We start from the raw sequence: 23889 nt of genomic DNA, 5'->3' as shown, positions 1-23889 counted from the left end.
CACCTGAAACTGGAAACTAATTTTAACTAGTTGTAAGCCAAAAATTCGGAAAAAACGGCCTATTTAAAAATTATACCTAATTAAGCGGTCTGAGATATTAAACTAAATTATAGATACAGCTACTTTAGTTCGCAACGACATAGTGGTTATTGAGACGAAATTTCAAAGAACTGAACAACTTTTTATATTTCAATTATCATCATCATCATCATCATCATAAGGTTTTCACCCCGAAGACTGCTTGGATACGCACTTTCATTTCTTCCTATCTGCAGCTAATCTTTGCATTTCTTAAAGACTAGAACAAGTTACATCTCTAATTAGCTATTTGCGAACAGTAATTTAATGTAGGTCTACCTCTGTCCCTCTTAACTTCTGTTTCTGCTTTTAACTCTAACCCTTTATATCTGAGAACCTTTTCTACCAATCTATCAGCTCTCTTTCTTGTTGACATCGATAGCCCCTTCTGCTCTTCTGCCTCTTCATTTCTACTCATCTTCACAATTAAATTTTAAAAGGATTAAAATTTAAAAGGAGCTGAATTAAAGTTTGTTTTGCTTTACGTAAACTAGTAAAGAAACCTTAGTGAACGCCAAATAGGTACATTAGAAACTTGTTAATTATTGGTAGGTTCAATTATGTTGGACAAGGTCCTTTTCTGATAACGATACCTATCGCCTTGTAGCTCCTATTTAAAGGCACCACCCCAAACAGAACAAGGTCTGTCCTAGGAGCGCTGATGAGAGCAATAGAGTTCGAAGTTATGATTCACGTTTGGCAGCTTCGACAAAGAACTGTTTTTTTTTTTATAATAACATACAGATATGTATGTACCTATCAAAACGCCGCTTTTGGACTTTCAGCGTATTGTATGCATTTGCCTGTACATATTTTCTTTCCTATCATCACTAAAATGTACATATTTTTAAATATTATGTTTGAATATAGAGATCTAAGGTTATAATAAACAAATTTTGCTCAACTTATCCACGTCACTTTAAACGATATCCTTTGCGTATTTTTCTTAAAGGCAGTATTTTATCCACAAATACCGAAATAAAAAACAAATGAATTATAAGTACTTACCGTGAAGAGATGCGGCTGCTGAATGTTGTAGAGAGTACAGGTACTCCATGTGGGGTGGCAGGCGGTAAGCAGGATGCAGCTCCCGACCGTGGAGCTGGAGGCCTCCGCCAGGGTTACCGCTTACACTGTAAGAAACAAAATCAGTTCAATAAGTTACAATCGAAAGTTCCTTTTAGGGTATTTTGCCCTGATTTCACGGACAAAAGCGCAAAAATCATTCATCCTCAGTGTGGTTTTCAAACAGTAATCGGATGGGAACGAAGAAAAACGTAAAATTAACAAAGTTTGCACAGCGTTTCGTTACTTTATTGAAACTTCATAAGGCATATGATGTTGGATTGTATTAACTTTATTAAGAAAATAATCTTCTGGTATCGTATCAGTGATAATAATAATAATAGTTTATAAATCTTAACACTACGTTGATACCAAGCTACAAAAGTTTCTTTTTTTAATTAAACAGCAGCGTATGCCGAGCGTATGATCACTCATCACGTCCATTTTCGCCAATGAATAAATTGACTGTTGATATTGTTCTTCCAACTGTGGCACGCAAATTATAAAACAGAACGACAACAACAGAAACAATAAAGCCTTTTTAATTAATAATACAAGTAAAACTACACATATTTTAATTAGTGTATCCTTAGCATTGCCCTCTGATCTATACAATCGTTATCGCAATTCCGCATTTACGTCTGTCGCGCATTATCAAACACAAAAAATTGAAATTTCATTATTCATGTATATTTTGATTTTTTATTTATTTCCTTCAGTTTCTACCTACCTTAACATTGTTCAAAAACACGTAGGCAACGAATTTAAAATTAGATTTCTGTCCATAATCAAAATATTAATTAACACTAACTCGAAGGAATGTAGCAGCTTGAAAGATGTTGTTGATATTAATACAAAAGGGTCAAAAGTGCACATGTAGACAATTAAATTAATATTTCACGACCCGAGCAGCCGGTTTCTCGGGTTGCTTGTTATATTTTTCTGTACAATAAGACTAAACATGAAATGCCAATCACAACCAGTTTCGCCAAGCAAAAATTGAAACACATTCAATATATGTATATGCATACACTTAGACGATTACCATATACAAGGTGAAATGAATAAGCATCTATCTAAAGTAAAACTTGACAAAATACTCTACACATCGTACGAATTCAACATCAAATCACAATGAGATAGTTAAGAGAAATGCGCAAACTTTACAAAAAACTAAGTTACTTGTGAAGAAGACATAATACATCAGGTATTCCTTGAAACCGTGCAAACCAACGTAATTGGGGTTTCAAAGGCTAAAGCACTTTAAGTAAAGACTTTGGGTTTGGGGCTTGGATAACTATTAGTGAGGGATTTGTTCAGCTACGTGCCCATCAGTATATATATTCCCTTTTTATTAAAGTACCGAAAGAAAGAAGCGTTTAATATTACATTTTACTTTTTTATCACTTTTTGCAGTAAAGGTAACATTTTCCAGAAAAAATTCATATTATTTTCTGCCTAATTAAAAACAGCATTAACTGTTAATGCACTACACAGAAGACCAATTATCACATGAACGTTCATTTTGGTCTCACATTTCCTCATCACTGATTGTAAGTAACACGTTACATCCTGTTAAAAGAAGGAGTCAGAAGGAGAAATGTTGTAAAAATCTTTCAGAGTAAATTTCTCGTCTTATTTAGAGCTACACGTACGTACGTACGTACGTCCGTGTGTTTACATTATGTACCAGGTATACACACTTACCGTGACACACCTAAAATGCAATGGTCCGTTTGAATATGCATTACCTGCACACTACCATACTTGTATATATGTATATATTGTAGTTAGTTCTCGTAACCGTATGGTCCTTGCTGTTGACGTAATTAATTCAGGTTTCTTGAACACAACGGACAGTGCACGAACGGTTTTAATTGATTCTGATTTATTTTAGCTTCCTAGTATGCAGTTGGCTAGGTACACACTTGTGTGTGCCAACATTAGACATAATACAAGATCCTCGATTTTATTAAGTAAGAAGCCGGGTAGTAAGTAATTCTGGCTCAGTTTCTTCGACTAACCCATTGTAAAGTAAGAACGACGATTTTTTCCCCTGTTTCATGGTACACAGGTGAATTTAATCAGGAGCGGTATTATACCTAAGTGTCTCTACCAAAATTGGACACCGTAGGTGAATAGTCTTTTGTTAAAGCGTTACAGTCAACAAGCCGTTAAATATAATTTCCTTTTAAAAGACGGATTCATACAAATTGGATCCGGCGTACAGGTGTTCTTTTAAACTTCTTGACGCTTTAAATACCTATTTCAACTAGTTAAGAGCATTTTTTGAGAGACATAGCCCTAATGTGGGTATGTACCGATAAAAATGCAACGACAAACAATATTAGACGTTATTGTCATTAGTAAGTGAACATGCAGAGAATATTTTGAGACTTGTGACAACATACACGAAGTTAAGGAGAATGACTTGGGGTATTTAAATAGATTCAATCATTGAACAGATTTATATAAATACACCCATTTAATCCACGTTAAATGCAACAAGAACAACGAGTTCGCTTAGTCTTGCAAATAAATGTATCAAAAATGAGCTTCTTAACAAGGTGCTTGCATGGTTCTGCCGTACCTTTCCATTCATGAATATTTAATTTACCGATTTTAAGTATAGATAGTGAGGATTCACGGCTTGCGCTGGCATCGTGCCAATTACCAGTTCTTTCGCGATTTATCAGTTTCGTACTTACTTACTAAATACACCACCGCCGCCACCACCACCACCACCTCACCTCCTACATTCCAACTAAGTTTACCTAATACCAATGTGCATCTTCGTAGATACATGCATAAGTATACTTTATTTAGGTATACGGTCTTCATCATCATAAGATCTTAAACCCGAAGACTGGTTGGACACACATCGCCTCCACTTCATCCTAATATCATGAGCTAATCTGCTTCTAATAAACCTCTAACTTAACCCTCCATGTATCATCCTACCTTCCCTTTATCCTATTGATTTCCATTGCTCCCTTAGTTCTACTTCCTTTCTCATATATCCTCATTTAAACTTTTTCTATTCACTATCCACGGTACTTTCACCATTTGCTTCGTTCCCGAGCATACTAATAATTTTTTTTTGTCGAACGAGTCACAATCTTAGCGCTCCTTCCATCCTGAGTTATCGAAATCAGAAACTTGTAATTTTTCGTCTTCTATTGTTATATTAGTCACGATGGTTCTTATAAAACCAACTTTACTTTAGCGGTTTATCACTAAGGCGCCTCATAATTGTTTCTTTTGTTGGGACATCTTTATTAAGTGTTGGTATAGGATAAAAATTTTGAAAATATCAAATTTGCTTGTTGTCATGTGGAATCAATTGTCTGAAAGAGAAAATTAAGGGGCTCCGTCGGTCGAAGAACAACAACGACGACGAGTGCAACTGGACAACACAAAGAGGAACGCCACAATGTAGAAGGCGATGGCGATGGCGACGTTAAGGACAAAGAATTATGTAGAAAAGTTGGAGAAATCAGTCGCGAACATGTTCGAAGGCAGCTGAATAGTCGCAGTGCCTTGCGATTTTATCTACCATGAGACACGAACAAGATACGGTTGTTTATTTAGAACCTTTAACACCACCAAGCTCTTTATATGTAGATATATCCTGGATGGTTGCAGGTTGCCTTTTGCCTTTGATATACGTGACCATAGGCTAGATCGTTCCTTAGTCTGACAACAAACCGAACCAATAAAATTACCACTACTTTATACACTATCATCGTCACGCATTATTTACATATGTATACTTTTACGATTAAGTGGTGCCTACCTGCTAATATTTCCGAAATTTTTAAAAAAATTAAAACATACTAGATCGCCGAGCTTTTCAATTGGATATATGCTACATATGCAGCTCCCACCTACACGAATACGGTATTCACTTTCAAAAATCGAATATACCCAAGCACAAACTCTCTATTTTATCTATAAGACAAATAATAACGTCTTTTAGTTCAGAGAAATTCAGTTCGAGGTGACATTCCCTAAATTTAACTAACCATGAGACAAAAATTATTACTTAAGCTGGGTCTTTTATTATAGGTACCTACGGATATGAGGACGCTAAAGCTCTGAGAATTTCATCAACTACACAGTAAAAGTTCCCCAGAGTTTAAATATAGAATAGGAACTAGTTTGGAGTTGGTCACCTTTTCCACATTTTTCTCAGAAGAGTTATTTAGTGTTAAGTATTCGATAGTAGTCTGTTGCTTATCTCCATTTAAAACTGAAAAGCTGTTTTATGGTATCTATTTAACGTTCCATTTGACGGCATCATTTATATTACAGTTGTAAGGTCCTCCACGGTCCTCGCTCTTCTTATTATGTATACCTAATATTATACCTACCAACACGTATGCAGATACCTACACAGCTACACTAACTTGTTCTTTTTGTGTCTTCATTTTATTTAGATAATAAATTCTGGCCACGAAAAAACTCATTTAAAATGCAAAGAATTAATAAGTTAGGCGACAATAATGACTCTATACGATAGATAACGAGGTATCTAATAAACGAATTGATACTTTACTGCTATTTATAACAGCAACAATACTTAAATAATAATACGATTCGTTCGTCCAAACAATATGCCTAAAATCAATGACAAAATTTCCCATTTCCTTAAAGTAAGTATTAACTCTTAGGAAGAAGAACGGTTATCCTTCATATTATACTGAGTTTCCGATAAATGAAGGCCCAGCTTTTCACAATTTCACACTTCCTATTTTTCAAAAGCCCTTGAAAATTCTGACAATTTCGTTTCGTTTCTGACTTACATCTAACTTCCATCCTGCAATAGACCTACAGTGACGTGAATATTGTAAAGTGGTTATATTAAATTTGTAAAGAAAATGAAAGTTATATTTTCTTTTTTTTTCAGGGATTCTGCCAGCATGTGCCAGCTAACAAAATCGCCCATAAAATGTCAAATTCCCATAATCCATGATCGGTATCGTTGTAAATGTTTGAATCGTTATTTACTGGCCACCTCGTATATGTTATGTACCTACAATTGAGTAAATTCGTTTAATATGTCGAAATTAAATTGAATTGTATTCGAAGACGTTTTCATCAAATAACTGTAGGTGCTTGTTTAAGTTTGATTTAAAAAACTGCAGCGGGCTGCGACTATGCGGTGGATAATAATCGGCAAGCAAGTTAGTCTCGTTCGCCTAATGAAGTCATCCGCGTATTGAAATACACTAATTTAACTATCATCGAGAAATAATGGTCGGGCAGATGGTGCGAATTAAAAAGAACGCCTTTTTATCCTCGTAATTACCGTGCAGTTCAGTTGGCTAAAAGAGAATCCAACGAGGAGTAGTAGTAGTAGCAGCGTGGACCGAAATCAGACAGAGGAACCCGAGCAATAGCCAAGCAAGCGGACAGGCAGGCAGTCCACTACGTACGAGTATTTCGTTATCCTTTCTCGTCTGCTGCTTATACCACTCGTGATAGAGGTAGGTACGACTCACTCGTTCTCGCTGTAGTCACAGTCACAGTCACTGCTGCTGTTATGCCACCGCCACCGTCACCACTCGAGTGGGCGAACAGGCGTAAGTACCACCTGCCGATAAAGGATTGCAGTCTTAGTAAAATTCACTGTCCGGCCGATAGCATCTTACAACGGCCGTCCATTTCACACACGACCAAGTGCATCACTACCAACTATTTGGACCTCTCTCGGATCTGCTTTCTGCTCTCTTGCTCATGTGTCCGTGTCTCGTTGTCCATGTCCTTTCGCATTACGACGATGTGTAAGTGTAGTTAGTTCGTCTTCTTATTATTACTGCTGCCTGTTGGAGATGCCGGAGGAAGACCCAACTCCATTTCGGCTCTTCTTTTTCTACTCGCCCTGTTTGTTTAACATGTCACAATCACAATGTCGCACACCCCTTCCTCAACAATACTTGGGCGAATATGACGTAAGATTTCCATCTCTTCGAAAAATTGTTATTGCTACTGTTGTCGCTGATTAACGAAACAGACAAGTCTTTCAAATGGTCCATGCAGTGGTCAACGGTTACCTATTTAATTAGCTAATATTTACCATTTGTAAGTATATTGAGATAGGATGGCAGGACACCTTCCAAGACAAGAAGGACTAGTTAGAGACCAAATTATACTATTCACAAATATTTAACAATGGAACGGAACAACGGAAATACGATGATCGGCATTGCTTTTTGAAGAATTCAAACGTTATTAAGGTACTTACTTCAATAATAAAATTAATTGACTCCAATTTTGAACAGGTCGTATGTCTAAGCATTTAAATACTTTTAGGATGCACCAATCTGTTTTTTATAGTGTGTTTTTTTTTACGTTAGGGCATATTTATGTATACACATGTAGGTACCTAAGAAGTCGGAAAATAAAAAAAAATAAAAAACGGGACAAGCACCAACAAAGTTTGAATGATGATGAAGTTCTTAAAGCCGGTTTCTTCATGGGCTGTAATAAAGCTGTTTATCATCGTAACTCCCGACCTGCCCACGGATCCTCGATCCTCGATTCTCGATCGTAGATGTTTTGTAGGTATTAGTTATAGAAAAGGTATGCACATGTAGGAATGCAGATGAGTACGTACCTAAATAAATACCTAGTTAAAAACCTATTCTAACTATTAGGTAGGTAGCAGTCAACTTAAAAATTACATATTTGCAAATTAAGAAATATCCTGTTTGCCCTTTTAGGATAGCTGCTAATTAATTTGTTACCTAACGAAAAAATTTTCTTTGGCAATATTTAATTCGTTTTTATTAAAACAGCGCGAGTGGGTATTTGTCTTGACCGAGCGTTGAAGTCTCCAAACTTTTCTGACTTAATAGTAATGAAAATGCAAAATAAACTTCAATAGAACATGTAAAACAACATAAAATGATTTCAATACCTATTAACCAATATCAATTGTCTGCCTTGACCGATCATTGAAGTCTCCAATTAAAATTTCCAAGTTTAACAGTCAGAAGAAACTCATTTTTAAATAAAACAACACAAATGTTTGAAGTATAAATAATTGATTGTCTTGACCTATCGTTGAAGTTTCTAAAGTTTTCTGGCGTAATATAGCGGCAACTACACAAAAACTTGAATAAAACTTGTACGTACCTACACAAAACAAAACAAATAAGTGGAACGTAATCATATTCTGTCTTGACCGGTCGTTGAAGTCTCCAAGATTTTCCACTGTAATAGCCGCAAAATTTTAAAAAAAAAAACTCTAATAAAACCGGGAAACAAAACAAAGCGATTAAGTGAAATGTAACCGATCGTCTGTCTTTACCGATCGTTGAAGTCTCCAGGATTTTTCAACATAAAAGCCGCAAAATACAGAAAAAACACCAATAAAATTCGTACCTACATAAAATAAAAGACAAATAAGTGGAGCGTGACCAACAGCTTATCTTGACCGATCGTTGAAGACTCCAAGATTTTTCAGCATAATAGCCACAAAATTAAAACAAAAAACTTCAATACAACTCGGAAACAAAATAATATATATATAAGGAGCATGTAACCAACAGTCAATCTTGATCGATCGTTGAAGTCTACGATTTTTCAGCATAAAAGCCCAAAAAACATGACAAGTGAAACGCAATCAATCGATTGTTGAAGTTTTCAAAATTTTCCAGCATAATAGCCGCAATGTACAGAAAAACTTCAGTAAAATTCGTACCTACACAAAATAATAGACAAATAAATGGAATGTAATGAATTATCTGTCTTGCTCTATCGTTGAAGTCTCCACAATTTTCCGACGTAATAGCCGCAAAATTCAAAAAAACTTTAATAAAACTTATAAAACGAAACAATTCGAACAGATCGAATCATCGATTATATAAATTCATTATTTATCGTTAAACGTCGATAAATGATGAAATACACAAACAGTGTAGAATAATATCACAATAAAACAATAACGCAGCATAAAAATAATTCTAACAGCGAAACGCTTACGTCCACAACTAATTAGGTATTATAAGCAATAAAACGGTTAGTTTGCTCCTTAAGGATTAGCAATCATTTATTAATACTCATACCTGTACCTAACTGGATTGATTTAATTACTTAACATTTATACACGTTTAAAAGGTGAAATTTAATATCTTACGTGGAAACTTTAATTAATCGATATTTCAAAGACTTACATGAATCGAAATGTGCTGCTTCATATTCATTAAACGTCACAAAAGTCCAATTAAAACTTGTTAATGCGATTGTTTATATTCACGGGGAAGCACCTACATATATATATATGTATCTATCTGTGTAGGGATGTACCTATTTGTTTATTGTAAATAAACACACATACACACACACACACAATAAATAGGTAAACCCAAGTAAAATTGGGTACACTACAAAACACTTACTATTTTATTAAACGAACTACAAAAAAGCGTTTAACTATTCACGATTATCACCTATACCAATAACGGATAGTCTGAAATTGAAGGTTACTCAAGGTATTACGTATTTTTGTTTACATTATTTACTCGACGAATGGTCATTTGCACGAAAGATCGCAAAAGTTAACGATAAATAAGATGATGATGACAATGAAATAAGAAGAAAATGAAGAAAAACAATAACAACAGTGGTAGATAGATAGGAAGATGTGGCACGAATGCACGAACGAAACTGAACTTTGTGAGCCTGTACCTACCAAGCGAAGTCGGGGACCATCAGCGACGACCACCGGCCGACCACCCAGGCCGCTAGACCAATCTCAGCACAGAATGTCTTATTCCCGGGCCGACATTATAATAAAACACAATCACGGCGAAATAAGACCGCGAGGATGATTGAGCCATGCCTGAACGATGCGACGCGGTGCGGCGCAGCACGGCGCGGCGGCTGACTGCACAGACTATGCAAGGTAAACGAGCGAGCGAGCAATCCGAGAGATTGCGGCCGGGGGCGGTCATCGAGTTTGCCACGAGTAGTGTCACGTTGATGCTGCAGCATCGAGATCCGCGCCCCTTGTGACATTCTAATGATGGCTTGATCGAGTCGTTCGTTGTAGTCGATATTGCGCCGATGATAACTACCTACCACCAAACAGCTAATCGTTTCCTATTTTATACGATAGATATGAGTGAAGTTCGCTTGTAATATCCGTCATACTTTACTGCGCATGTATCGACTAACAACACCTCCAATTAGCTATAATTACTGTCTTAATTTGCGTTTTTCTGAATAGTTTTTAAAACTACAATTTATACATTTCGTTGACTATACTCCGGAATGGGGTTATGCCTTATGAGTTTTTCGCAAGGATCTTATGTGGCAAACCTAACACAAACAAGTAGGTAATTCCTTATGGGGATTCGATTAGGCCAACAGCGAATCGTACAATAGACATGCATGTCGCTGGTCAGTGTTTGTTGATAGTTAGCATAAAGAATTTGTTGGAAGAGTTGAAACGACGGACGTGCGCGAGTATCCGGCTCATTATTTGAGTCGAGTTTTATTTCTCCCCAGACGGACGACGTGCAAGCACTTACCTGTCACTTGGGTATTTCAGAGCTGTTGATTTCCACGTTACAGGTGTTAATGTTATATGAGAACATACATAAGTAAAAGCACACCAGTCTACAGTATGTCTTATGTAGTATTCAACCGACAACTTCCGAATCATTGGATATTTTGTAACAGTCCACAGTGACAAACTACAAAACGACTCGGACTGAACGGTCGTGGTCCAAATGAACTGTCAGGTCCAGACATCTTCAGCGGTACGTACTACGTTAATAATGTAGGCGCAGATTGTATCTCGAAGCAGCGCTGGATTTACACTAGGGACACTAGGGGCTAGTGCCAGGGGTGGCAAAATTTGGCGCTTGAAATTTTTTTTGCGTTATCAAAATTCCTTAAAAAAGTGTGCATTTACAAATAAGGCTGTTACTTTTTTCAATATTTCGACAGAAATATCTTTCAAAGGAGTCAATCGGTTGAGATACTATCCACAGCATTTGTTAACGTTTGTAAAACACAAACCGATAGCTGAGTACCAAATGTCGTATTCACTAAAAATCCGAATGTCGTTTCAAAAGAAAAAAAAACTTTTTGAAACTTTTAGTCAACAATATTTATAGTATTCGGCGTAGCTTTTGAGCTTTAGCTGTGATTTTAAAACGCCCAGATCTAATGAATACTCGATCTTCGGCCTGAAATCAATAACTTCCCAATTTTGAAAAATTAGTGGTCTTTATAGCGGAAAGTCGAAAAGTATTCTGTAAGTAGGTATATTGTGTAGAATATGGCTAATGGAGCAGTTCTCAGGGCGGCATTAGCGTTATCATTTCCTTCTATGTTTACTCGAAACCTTTATACATATAACCGCATACCTATATTATTATTTCAACCTCCATATACTTGTAGCTTAAGAAATTTATTGTTTTTTCTCCGTTACATGAAAACTGACAACTAATATTTGTGGCTTTTCGACGGGGCATTGTGGACATCAAAAGCAGACGGTGTTCCTCTGTCAAGTCATAATATATTTTTTACTTATTCATTACTGTCAGAAGCCAATTACAGACCGCCTATGCGAAAGTAACAATTAACATGTAAAAAGCTATTAATAACATCAGTTTGCATTAGCATAAGAGATGGTTATCGTCGAATTGATTTTTGATTTATTCTCGGCGATGAGCGCGCTCGGACAAGAAGTTTCACGAGAGAAAAGGCCACCCCTGACGCGATGGATCTTCAATCGGAAATAAATACATTACACTTTACCTTTTCAACATGTAATTTCTTCATTTGCACATAAATAATAACTTACGACAATTATGTGCATGGGTATTTATAACGTGTGTATCGTCCGAACGTATCAACACACACTAATAACCTTTCATTATATATTTATTTAACTAGGGAAGTGTGCAGAATCACAACGTCACGAGTCCGAAAATTGGTTATTGGACAGTATCTACTTTAACTCCTTTTTATACTGAGTAAATTCATTCACATTTCCCGATAATCAGATCGTGTCACATCTCTAACTATTTGCGAACACTAATGTATAATCTGGATTTTCCACAGTCCCCTTTTACTCTCATTTCTGCTCCTAATAGTAACCTACCTCTCAAAAGGTACCCTATCATCATATCTCCCATTTTATCCTCAGTTTTCCTACTTTTTCAAATTATAGTGACAAACTACACCATTTAGGCATACGCTATCTGCTATCAGTCTAATAGCAGACCAGCGCTTTCCCTGTCCTGTCTTCCAGTAACTATCTGGAGCGACAAATTTTTGGACTTGGTAACAAATTAGCGAAAAATTACAATGCTGATTTTATATATGTTTATATAAGAAATAGTCGAATATAGACCAACCTAGCTGAGTGTCTGGTTGTGTAAAATAAGTGTGTGTGTGTGTGTACGTTTGCGTCAAAGTAATTGAGATATGAGAGCTTATAGCAGAGGCACGGTCGATTGAGTCCCCGGGCTGTGGTTACATGGGCGGGCTTCGGCCACGATTCCGAAACCAGTAATTGCAGCAATTTTGTTTTCTCATACTTCATTGCACTCTTGCGCTGCTTGTTTTGCCCTTACTGATGCCTTCTTGCTTGATGACGCCTTTTGGCTCGATTTGATGGGCCGAGATTGGATTTCGTGAGTCGCTTTTTAACATTATGCTAAAGAAGTAAATATCTCGTACGGCTGCGAGCAACCTCTTCGTCCGCTGCATTAAATAAGTAATTTTCTTTGGAAACGGAACGGAACAACACTGAGCACTCACTCAATTTTAGTCGACTGCAACAAATCGTCGCCTATTTATTATACATATAATGTGTCCAACGTTAATTGATAACAAAAGAAATCACTCTAAAGTAAACTTGTTCTTCGAGATTTAAAATGTTATCAAATCAATCCAGGATATATCAAAAATTAATAGTGCTTCCGGAATGTTTCACATTAAGAATCGATCTTTCCATTCCTGACGCTTTTCTGAGCAATTAAATCGAATAAGTGATAGACACTACATTATGTTGTGTTACCATGGAGATTTTGCTCAGAGAATAATCTAAATATTATACATTTCAATGGATATACGTCTCCGGCTACAAAATTTCCTAATTTTTTCAAGTTTTCTCGGTTTTTTAGAAAGACAAAAAGCGAATTATTGACTTTTCGGAACTTTTCTAAAAAAAACCTCAGTACTTATATTAAGTAGTAGACATACGTTAGGCAGGTGCCTGATGTTTGTACCTTTGTATAACCACAAAACTAAACAATAGTCTGTAAATTCCATCAAAGGTCGTTCCTCCTCAGACGAAGGATCCAAGTGTTATGATAAATTAGTCGGGCCTACTCTATTTTCATGATTAATTTTCCCATCAAGACGCGAGTACCTGTTTGTTTTAATTATTTTCTCAACCATAAATCATGCTACACTGACGGATTTTCTTTTCGGATTGAGTGTTCTTGGTAATTGGCAAGACGACGGCATTGCCAGGCTGCCACCTTTCTTATTACAAACAATAGCTGGCAACTTAACACTACCTGCCACTATTTCCTTAATTCATTTGCAGCTCTAATAAAACTTGCTTATCTAACTATAACTATTCGGTAAACAATATAATTGCATTTCTATTATTGTTATTCAATATACACTAAGTAAATAACAGATGAAACAATTCTGAGTCAAGTATTAAATTTATCGAAATAACGATTCCTCCGCAACGTATCTAATTAGGTATAGCAGCGTTTATCTTTGTTCGATTCGTTGGGCCGCAAGTAACGAGTACAGGTAGGTATGTCTAGAAGAAGCTCTCTTCATTAATTAAATTCTTTTCGGTTTTAATCTTTCGTGTTCGATCTCTATCTATACAAAATAAAAAGAAGATTCCGTTTCTGTCGGTTATTTAACAGTGTGCGCGCTTCACCGACCACATATTAATTTCTGACAATACCCTCGGCATTCCCTACGTTTCAATCTGTCCCGTAAACAACACACTATGCCCCCTTTCGAAAACGGTTTCTTTATAAACAATAATAGTAAAGGACTCGCTCTAGAGTAACATCCACAGCATTTAACCATTAATCGTTTGCACGTTCCAGTTCAAAGGTAAAGGCTTTTGCAGTCAGTTAGTGATTCGAGTCTAAAGACCTAAATGCGCCATCAGAGGTGGAAGGACCTCTGAAGAAGTTCGGCACTCGTGCTAGCGAAACGTTAGGAAGCAACTCCAACCGACTATGGCCTTTAGACAGGAATTAGGACAGCACCAGAAAATGTCACACTGTAAAAGCATATACTTCCCACAATAATAATAATAATCAGGTATACAAAATTGTACAATGTACTGTTATCCATATATATTTTTAGCGTTAAATGTATATGTTTGTAATGAAAATTTGCGCAATTGTTTCTTCTGATTGATGAACGTGACCCGTTCATCTAAATTTGGACGTAGTGTAAAGTAATACACCAAAAGTCGATAAAAAGCGTACGCACCGAATCCAATTTATTATTTACTTATATGATCAATTTTAACTCTCCATCTTTCTATCCTTTTTTGCGTAAGCATACAAACCCAAAGTCCAGGAAACAATTGCATGCAATAGATAGCTTTCTTTTTGTCTTAGTATTACAAAGTTAAATTAAAAAAAAAAAATTGGTCTGAGCACATTTTGGTCGGTGCTAATACGACTAACTTCCCATTAGATAATACAGTTATTGTAAAGTACATTCGTTTCTAAAGTTTGAAAAAAACGCGGCACAATAATAAATAACAAACAATGTTTGAGAGTTCGTCATTTTATAAACCCATAAGAAACAGTATTTCGTCTGAGAAAACCGAATTGATAGAGTACTTGCATCAGTCAATTGGTAAATACTATTTTTTATTGTTTATCGATTGTTTATAACAATTCATTTTGTTATAAACAAATTTTTATTATAATATGTTATTATAATATGTTATTCCCTGTCTTGAATAATGATATTTCGTTATTATTGATTCCGTAACTTCATTGTTGTGATTAGATTAGAACGTATTTTAATTAAATTGTTTGTAATTAATTCGTTTTTTTTTTTATAAAAAAAAAACGGCTTGACCGATTTCGTTCAAATTTCTTTCAGATCTTCATTATGATAATATCTTTCGAAAAAATTTTGGTTGAGGGCGATATCTCAATCCGTTCTTGAGATATCGAAAACGAAAAAAATGCTGACATACGAACGTACGTACATACGTACGTACGTACGTACGTACGTACGTACGTACATACACACATCATCAAAAAAATTGGCTAGCATGCTACTAATATGTTAAAACGTGGAAATATAATGAAAATTCCGATTTCACTTTTCGACCCAATTACAATAACTTCCTAATGGGAAGTTAAAAAGTAACTACCATTTTCGCAGGGTATGAAATTTCCTACAACATATCCTGGGGGATAATACATTTGTAAAATCAAGGATTTAAAAAATTGAGCTTTCCGAAATCTAGCACTCAAATGGCACGTTTTTCTACTAACTAATTATTGAGAACTATTGGTTTAGTTAAAGTAACAGTTTTCACAAACATTTACAAAGGATTTGAAAAAAATCCATGCTTTATCTAAACCGTAGGAAGTTACGTAGAAGAAAAATAAAACTATGACGATTTTCATCGATGATTTGATGGCATAAAACATTTGTTAAATGCTGGTTGTTACTACTACAGGTGTATAATTCAGAAAAAGCTCGATGCAGAGACTAATTGAACGTCCAAGTTTTGCGGCAGGTGAATAAAAAGTTTCAGAAAAGGCGGTACAAGTGTTCTCGAGCATTGGTAAGAAGAATAACTTTTTAGAGCGGCGGCAAGCCTTTGATTGTTGCTGTCGGTATTTGCGAGTTCACGGACTGACTACACTACAAACTCTTCGCTCTTCGTTTCCTTTCCTTCTTCGTCTTTATCGTCTTCGTGTTTCGATCCGTCTCAGCGCCGGCCGCGGCCGTTTCAGACCAATCAAGCGAAAAGAGAAGCCAAAGACTATTCGTAACTTTCGATCGCGATACGATCATCTTCAAAGCTGCTGTTCAACTTAACTCCAATCAACTACAATTCCAAGCCTATTTTTAAAGCTACTTGATGGTTTATTATATTTAACGTGTGTATGACGGTTAATTTATTTCGTCACGTCGGGAAACGTTTCTTCACAGTCGCATCAGTTAAATATTAAAATATAAATAACATCCGAGTTTCGTGGCCGCTTTTCGATGATTCTTTTGCAATCGCCAATAGCAAAAAGTCCAAGTGTTTGAATACAATACACCCAGAAAAAATTGGTCTAATCTTACAACCGGTCGAGTCGTAAGGACCAAACGGCTTACTGTTCCTTGCAAATTATGAATAATGCATGGAGGCGGCGGGACAAAACCTGGTGCTGTGCTCCGAATCTGCTGCTGATTATAATTCGCGATGTCCATTGTTCTGTGCCGAATAAAAACGCCTTTACCTGCTGACATGTCCTCGATGAAGTTATATTTATACTACAATTAAGCCAATCGTAAACATCACAATGGTCCATCATCGAGACGGTTGAATGGAAACCGTTTAATAAAAAGAATAAAAAACGCAAACCCTAATTTACTGGAGATACGTTCCAAACCCGGCTTAATTACTGTTTCGCAAAAACTCAGGAGCACGATATTTTTCAACTACAACTGTAACCAGTTTTAGACAGTTATATCAATTTCATTGAACCTAATTAATTATTATCCGGCAGAACCTACAAAAATACAACACCTATACTAGGTGCTTTATAATATAAGATAAGATCTGTTAAAGTAAAATAGAACGTGTGTTGTTTTGAACTAGGCTTTGTTTAAATTTTAAGTATTAAAAATTCGGTTTATTGAGTATCCTTCTTGTACATTTGCAGAGGCTTTATTCAACAATTTGAGGGCCCAGTAAATTATACTGGGTACTTTAATTATTTGAATAGATTCAACTTGATGGCAACCACCGACTGAAAACGAAAAGAAAAAAGAAAACGAAGAGCACCGATGATAGGAGTTTTGTTGGGTCGTAACGCTTCGGTAAATCGATTGTTTCGTAAATCAATTTCACAGCAGTGTCTTAATTTAGCGGAATAGTATTACATACTTACATATTAGGTGGGTACGGTGCCGCTGTGGCTTATTCTACTGGCTCTGATCGACCAAGTGAAACAATTTGTACCGATCTAAACATCCCATCATCTACCTACTATCCGTTCTTTATAGATACATAGTTTGTTGACTATGCCGTAGAACAACAACGGCATAATGACGTGGTAAAGATGATAATATGCCGGGTTACAACAACAAGTAAACCCTCTTTCTTTCTTTCAGTTTTTTTTTTGTTCTTCAAAGTCTATCCGTTTGAGATGAATCGTGTAGAACAATCTTGCTTTATTAGCGGTGAGGTTTTAGTAAAGAATCCGCCAGTTTTTGTATCGTGTCGAAAAAAAGTGGAAAAGATCATGAGTTAACTCGAAAAAGCGGTCCTATTGTCTCGGTAAGCAGCAAATAAGCTTTCAAAGCGGGCAACGACGGCTCGGGAAATTAATGCTTACTCACAAACGAACTACAAATGGACATTTACATACCGTTTCAAGTCATCTATTTTTTATTTTCTTTCTTCAAATTTCTCTATGTTTCAACCATAATACCATCATTTGTAATCACACAATTTGTAAGTGCAGGTATCCAACGAGATTTAAAATAGGCTGCTTTTCAAGACTAGATTGGATGCAGATTACATGTAGGTTTACACATAGCACCCATGGCAGAATCCAGGGTTCACTACAACCTAGCTGTCGATTTCCATAAGTTCCTTGGAAATCCTCCACAGTGAATTCCATATCATTATTCGGCTGCTGACCACAAACATTCCCCAAAAACATAAATGTACTAGTACTCGGTGTGGCAAATTAAACTGCTTTATGTATGAAACAAGAACAAGAAATTATTTCACATAGAGGAAGAAATTAACAATATCTTTTTGACTTTTGCCTAATTTCGATATTCTAGACTAGTTAGTTAGTATGGCAGAATGCCAGAAACTGGGTCTTTCTACCGGACTATGAGGCTGTAGATTTTACTATTTGGCTCTAATTTCAAGCATTTGTTAACTGCATTTTGACGAATTCTAAAGCAGAGTGAAATTCTCGAAAACCGCGAGTTCTTTTTTTTTAGACCCTGGATAGATTTATCATCGAACATCAAGTGCATTAGATATTATGGTGTATTAGCAAGGATTTACTTTTCTTTGTTATTTTAAATTAGTGTCAAGCGATAATCTGAAATGTGGCGAATAAGATATCATCGATGTGTTTAAAATTCATGGCTGACTTGTAATCGGAAATCTATTGAGCTGTAAGCACAAACGAGAAACACACACGTGTCATAAAACAACGTTCTAACTTGGTTATCGAGAAGCAAGCGCATCCTGAATTATTTATTATGTGATTAATACCTCGAGTTTCGCCCGACTCTATTTATATGTTGCATAGCTCGTTTTTACGCTATCGTACCTACATCTTCGAATGCATAAACAACTTGGCCGAAGAAAACGAATGCCAGGCATAGGATTAACCACTTTCAACTGAACTGACCATTATTACCATTAGCTAAATACTTAAACTTTGTACGGCACAACTGTTGTGAAATTGCTAGTTCAAAACTTTAGTCATAGGTACATCAATCTATACCAATGGCGGTAAAGTTTCTACCTAATTTTCGTAGAGAGAAAAAAAAAAAGAAACGGTAGCATCTTGCACCTTGTATCTATAACGTTTTAGAATTAATAAATTTTAACTATGTGGCCATTGTAATTTTAGATTTTGCCAAAGAGAAAACAATGAGATTGCAGCAAATAAAGCAAAGAAAATAACCTAAGTGCAGCACGCTGAACAATGGAGAGCAACACAACATAAACTAACTTGAGACCATAAACAACTAAAATTCGCACATGCTGCACGAACTGCATAACCACGTCTACATGTACACATATACATATATATATATATTACATACATACAAACATATAGATACACACACTACTAATGTATTATACCTCTAATAACGGGACGACAAAGTTTTTCACCCGACTGCCGTGACTGCAATTATCCTGAACCGCATAGGAACATCGTCAAAACCTTTGTCCCTTCAATTTGCCTTAAACCCTTAATAAATTTATAACACATCTTCTAATCATCTAATTTAAGTAGATAACTGTAGATAATGTAAAAATTAATGTGCGGGAGTTTTGCCTTGCTGGTAGTGAGTACCACCATTCATGCATAGAAAAGTACTGCATTTTGTAAGGCTAACGTAGCAATAAAACTGAACAAAAAGTTCGTATTGGTCGATATTCGGCATGCCGACGAGATCCAATAAGATTTAAATCGCGATCCATGACTGACTTTTTGTTGTTCTGTGTTGTTTCGCGCAAACCATGTGTATGCCGTATAAGCAATATCCGTAATATTCATAGGTCACAATTTACTTGTTGCCTTCTACGTTTCCGCTACTTTTAAATCTAGAACTGTTTTGTAGAGTAGCAGCATAAAAATGATTTATAAATCAAGATTATAACTCTTGAGTAGGTAAAAAAGCCGCTTGTGTTTGTTTTTCTTAGGTAATTAATATAATAAATTACAAGTTTTCAACGTTGTAAGTCTGTGGAAATTACACCTAACGATAAATCCGATAAAATAGGTACATCAACTAATTGATGCGTCCTCCCAGATGGCATACGCTATTAATTTTCATGTTGTGCCTACGCGCGTGGATAAGTAATTATTTCTCTTCGCATCTTCTATCTACTTCCCCTTTCGTTAGTAGACGAATACTTTTGTCCATTTTTATTATTTTCCATTGTGACAGTTATGGTCGATTCCAATGTACGACAAAGCAAACAATAAATCGCAAGTTAATTCTAGTATACCCATCAGTTTGTTATTGGAGGCGAGTAATAAAACCATCACGTTGGAGAAATTTTGTAGCAGTATTGGACCTTTACCGATTTAGAAGTAACACAATTTCGACAGACACCTCATAAAATCTAACATCTGCCGCATTTACAGGTAGTATCAAACACCAAGACGAATGGGAACACGATTGAATTAAAATATATGCAAAAAGGTTACATTTTTAATAATATCGCAGTATATAAACTTATCAGAAAATGAATTATCCGACTTACTGTTTTGGCTACTTATATAACAGTAACATTGTAGCAAATGTTTCAGCCACGATAGATACATACCCAACCAGGGCAAAACCCCCGCCAAAATAATTTCAAGCCTTACGCCTTTAGCTCTTACCGTAATTTAGCCCTTGAAACCCCAGTAGCACTTTAAAATAGACTTGGGCATTTTAGTTCAGTAAAAAGAGCGCTCAACTTAGTTCATTATTCTTCCCAGAACTAGTTCGCATTTATAATTTATTAGTTCGCTGTTAATGCGCTTTAGGTTCGAAGAAGATAGAGACCCTTTAATCTATGATGAAATTATCTGATACTGATTTACATCACATCAAATTTTCGAGAAAATCTTACTGCTGTTCCAGGACTCCGAAACCGCCAAAATACATTTGAAAAAGAATGGACTGTCGGTAAAACAACCAATGCTGTTGTACAAATTTCCGTTGTTTCAGGTTAGGAGGTATAAAATGAGTCTCTTCCGCCTAGGTCTTGTAGTTTAAATATACGATCGCCCTGTCGAATTAGTTCGTCCGTGAACTTGCAAAAGCCTATTTTAAAATCCGAGAAATTTACTTCGTAAGCAACTGCATTCAAATCCCTATGCACGTTGAAATCCCTTTGAATTACCCTGTAGAACTGGAAGTACATTTTAAAGCACAAAACCCTAAAGCATTGCTCGCTTTGGCATATATCTAAGTTGGAAAATTCTACAAAAATAGAAAGTTGAAACAACGAAATCCTTGTTCCAAACTATTTCTACAGATACACGTACATAGATTGCTGTCGGTAAAAGTTTTCTTTGAAAGGAGGCAGTTAAAGTGAGGCACTCATGCCATGGCTTGTAATAAAGTAGACGCTTCTTAGAAGTATTTCAGTGCCGGTAGGGGAGGTTTTGTGTAAAAGAAAATAAAGGACGTTGCGACTGAGCGAGCGGATGTGGGTGCATTTTAGAAAGCCCTTATATTGCTCTCTATGAAATACGTTTAAGTACCTGAAAAGCTTCACCTAATGACAGATTATCTTTGACAAAGCGCACAAAAACAACAGTGAACAGTGCTACGCCAAAAGGAACATTCTACTGGTCACGCTTTTGTAAGAAAAAAGTAGTTTTCTAAAATAAACTACCTTTCCTGTAAAACGTTCAGTGTAATAAATAATGCTCAGCAGAACTTGATAAAGCTGAAGCGAAACAAATGTGTCGTTCCTAAATAAAATTTTTTGAAAAGTTTGGAAGTTGTCGTTTATTTAAGATAATCGAATATCATTTTTCACCAAGTAGTGTACGCTCATAATTCACGGTTTAAATTCAGTTCCGATTGTGGAACTTTGGTGACAATTGCTCATTTTTAATTGGTATTGGAACGATTACCTACATACTAACAATATCGATGATGAAGTTCCTAGCGTCTGACGTGTTGTTTAGAGCGCTGTAAACAAGGCCGCTTTTCACCCGTAAATAAAGAAGCACAACACGCATAATTAAACCGGAATGCCATCAGGTAAATAATAGACCCATTGTTAAGACATTCTGCGGCTGCTACGTCCAAAATATCAACCGTGTGGTAAAAAGTACGAATACTTGCTACTCAACCACCCCGACCACGACCACCATACGTACAAATACAGACAAACCCATCGGCTTCTGTACATGTATACCAATTACGCCATGGCGATGCCTATTCGATACAAATTGGTCCATTTGACCATTCTTTTCACGACTTAGTCAAATTTCTACTCGATAGAACGGACGATGAGTTTTTCAAAATTGAACAGATCAGCAATTGATGCATCGAAATCACTGTTTAGAACTTGTTACTTATCATCATTATTGTTGATGTCGAGAGAGAAAAAAAGTGGTCGCATATAACCCCCATCGGCGACGCGTTTTTATTATTATGGTGTCTTGTGAAGGCACGAGCGATTGTGCGGGACAGGGACAGGGACAGGTACAAGGAACAGGGACAGAGGGACAGCGAGTGTACAGGCGACGAATGGAGCGCTGGTCCGACACCGGCGGGTAACAATGGACTTAACCGCGGTATCACGACGGCCGTGAGCTTACACGGGATGGATTTCACGGTCATAAATCGTGAATCCTAGCGCGATAGCATCTGACCTCGAGATACAAACATGGCACGCCCACGGACTCTAGACAACTAAATCAATTTCTATATTGTAGATACAGATAAGTTGCGCTCTTTACCTTCCTTTTCGTGCGTGTATGTGCCTACCTATACAAATACACAAGTACACCGAGCAATGGAATCCAATCCATCAACTATGTAGCTCTATTGTTTCCTACAAAAATCCACGTACCTCACCTTTTCTCCCTTCGCAGATAGGGTAAAAACTATTTGCGATTGACGATAAATGAAGAATCCAAAGAACGGAAACACTTGATTTAATTAAGTTTCCCAAAAAGATTTTTGATAAATCTAGCGTGTTTCGGCAGCTATAGATCATCTTCAAAGAGCTTTTCTACAAACGGCAGTCATTTTATCCGTGAATCCCACAACAAATCGTAAAGTTTTACTTCATTAAAAATACTTCACCAAGTACAGACCGAACACTCGATTTCAGATTTCGGTTATTAAACATTTTCATTGTAAATTGAAATTAATCACGTTGTTGTATGTCATTTGTTGGACCATTTCTGTTGGTTGGCACAGTCGTTCGCTAACGAGTCCCCGATCTCCCTTAATTATGTCGTCTTAAAAACGTTAGGCATTATTTTTAGAGAACACGACCGAAAGACAGACGGAACGAAATGAGACGAACGCCTTCTTCCTTTCTTCAGTTTCTTCGAACGAGAATCGGAGTAATCTAAACGCGAACTCGCTTATGGTAAATGGAGTGTTGGCAGCGCGACTATTAAGCAAAAAGGTGGCTCTAATTAGAGCGATATTATGCTAATAATCCGGAACAGAGTGCGATGGTGAAGAGACTCTTAATACTCCTGTAACACGAAACATCATTCCGACGTTAGCAGAGACACTTTTCTATAGACAATACAATACGGCAAATTCAACAGTAAAAGGTGGTCGCTTTTTTTTGCACAATTGTGTAGACAAAAGAATAAAAAATAAGAATTAATAAGGTACACATTATAAACTTATCGCCATCATCATCATCATCATCACCATCAGCGTCGTCATTCCGAAAAGTGGTTGGACATACCTCCACCTCCACATATTCCTAGTACCTTGAATCAATCTTAATACCTCCCAAAAACCAGAACGCCCTACATCCCTATTTACGAACTGTAAACATAATACTACTGTATCATACGTAAATGTAAAGATTCTAATTTTCAGTCCTTGTGTACGAGGGTGGATTGATAAGTTTCCGGCCTGACCAAGAAAAACAAGGTTTTTAAAAATTTTTTTTTTTTATTTCTCAACATAATCTCCTCCAAGGCTGATACATTTCTCATAGCGGTGTTCCAGTCTATTAATGCCATCTCTATAGACTGATTCGTCAAGCTCCTCAAAATAACCATTTACAGCTTCGATTACTTCTTC

At 36.4% G+C, this 23889-nt stretch overlaps 1 protein-coding gene across 7 annotated transcripts in view; it reads right to left on the bottom strand.

The window, feature by feature from the left end:
- The window catches only part of LOC108743344 (transcriptional activator cubitus interruptus), a 47125-nt gene that overhangs the window by 14167 nt on the left and 9069 nt on the right, over positions 1 to 23889 (bottom strand). For 3 of the 7 annotated variants that reach the window (XM_018478880.1, XM_018478881.1, XM_018478882.1), the window contains exon 2: positions 1087 to 1211. In XM_018478880.1, the coding sequence (XP_018334382.1) occupies positions 1087 to 1211 (125 nt within the window). Of the gene's footprint in view, positions 1 to 1086; positions 1212 to 6454; positions 6567 to 9323; positions 9800 to 9841; positions 10049 to 17768; positions 18089 to 23889 lie in introns of those variants that run through there. The other 4 variants (XM_018478883.1, XM_025977100.1, XM_025977101.1 and 1 more) reach the window with 4 other exon arrangements.

Source organism: Agrilus planipennis, unplaced genomic scaffold (genome assembly GCF_000699045.2).
Source record: "Agrilus planipennis isolate EAB-ADULT unplaced genomic scaffold, Apla_2.0 scaffold397, whole genome shotgun sequence".
In the NCBI taxonomy this organism is placed as follows: domain Eukaryota; kingdom Metazoa; phylum Arthropoda; class Insecta; order Coleoptera; family Buprestidae; genus Agrilus; species Agrilus planipennis.
Note: the sequence above shows the minus strand (reverse complement) of the source record. Positions and strands in the feature narration are given on the sequence as shown.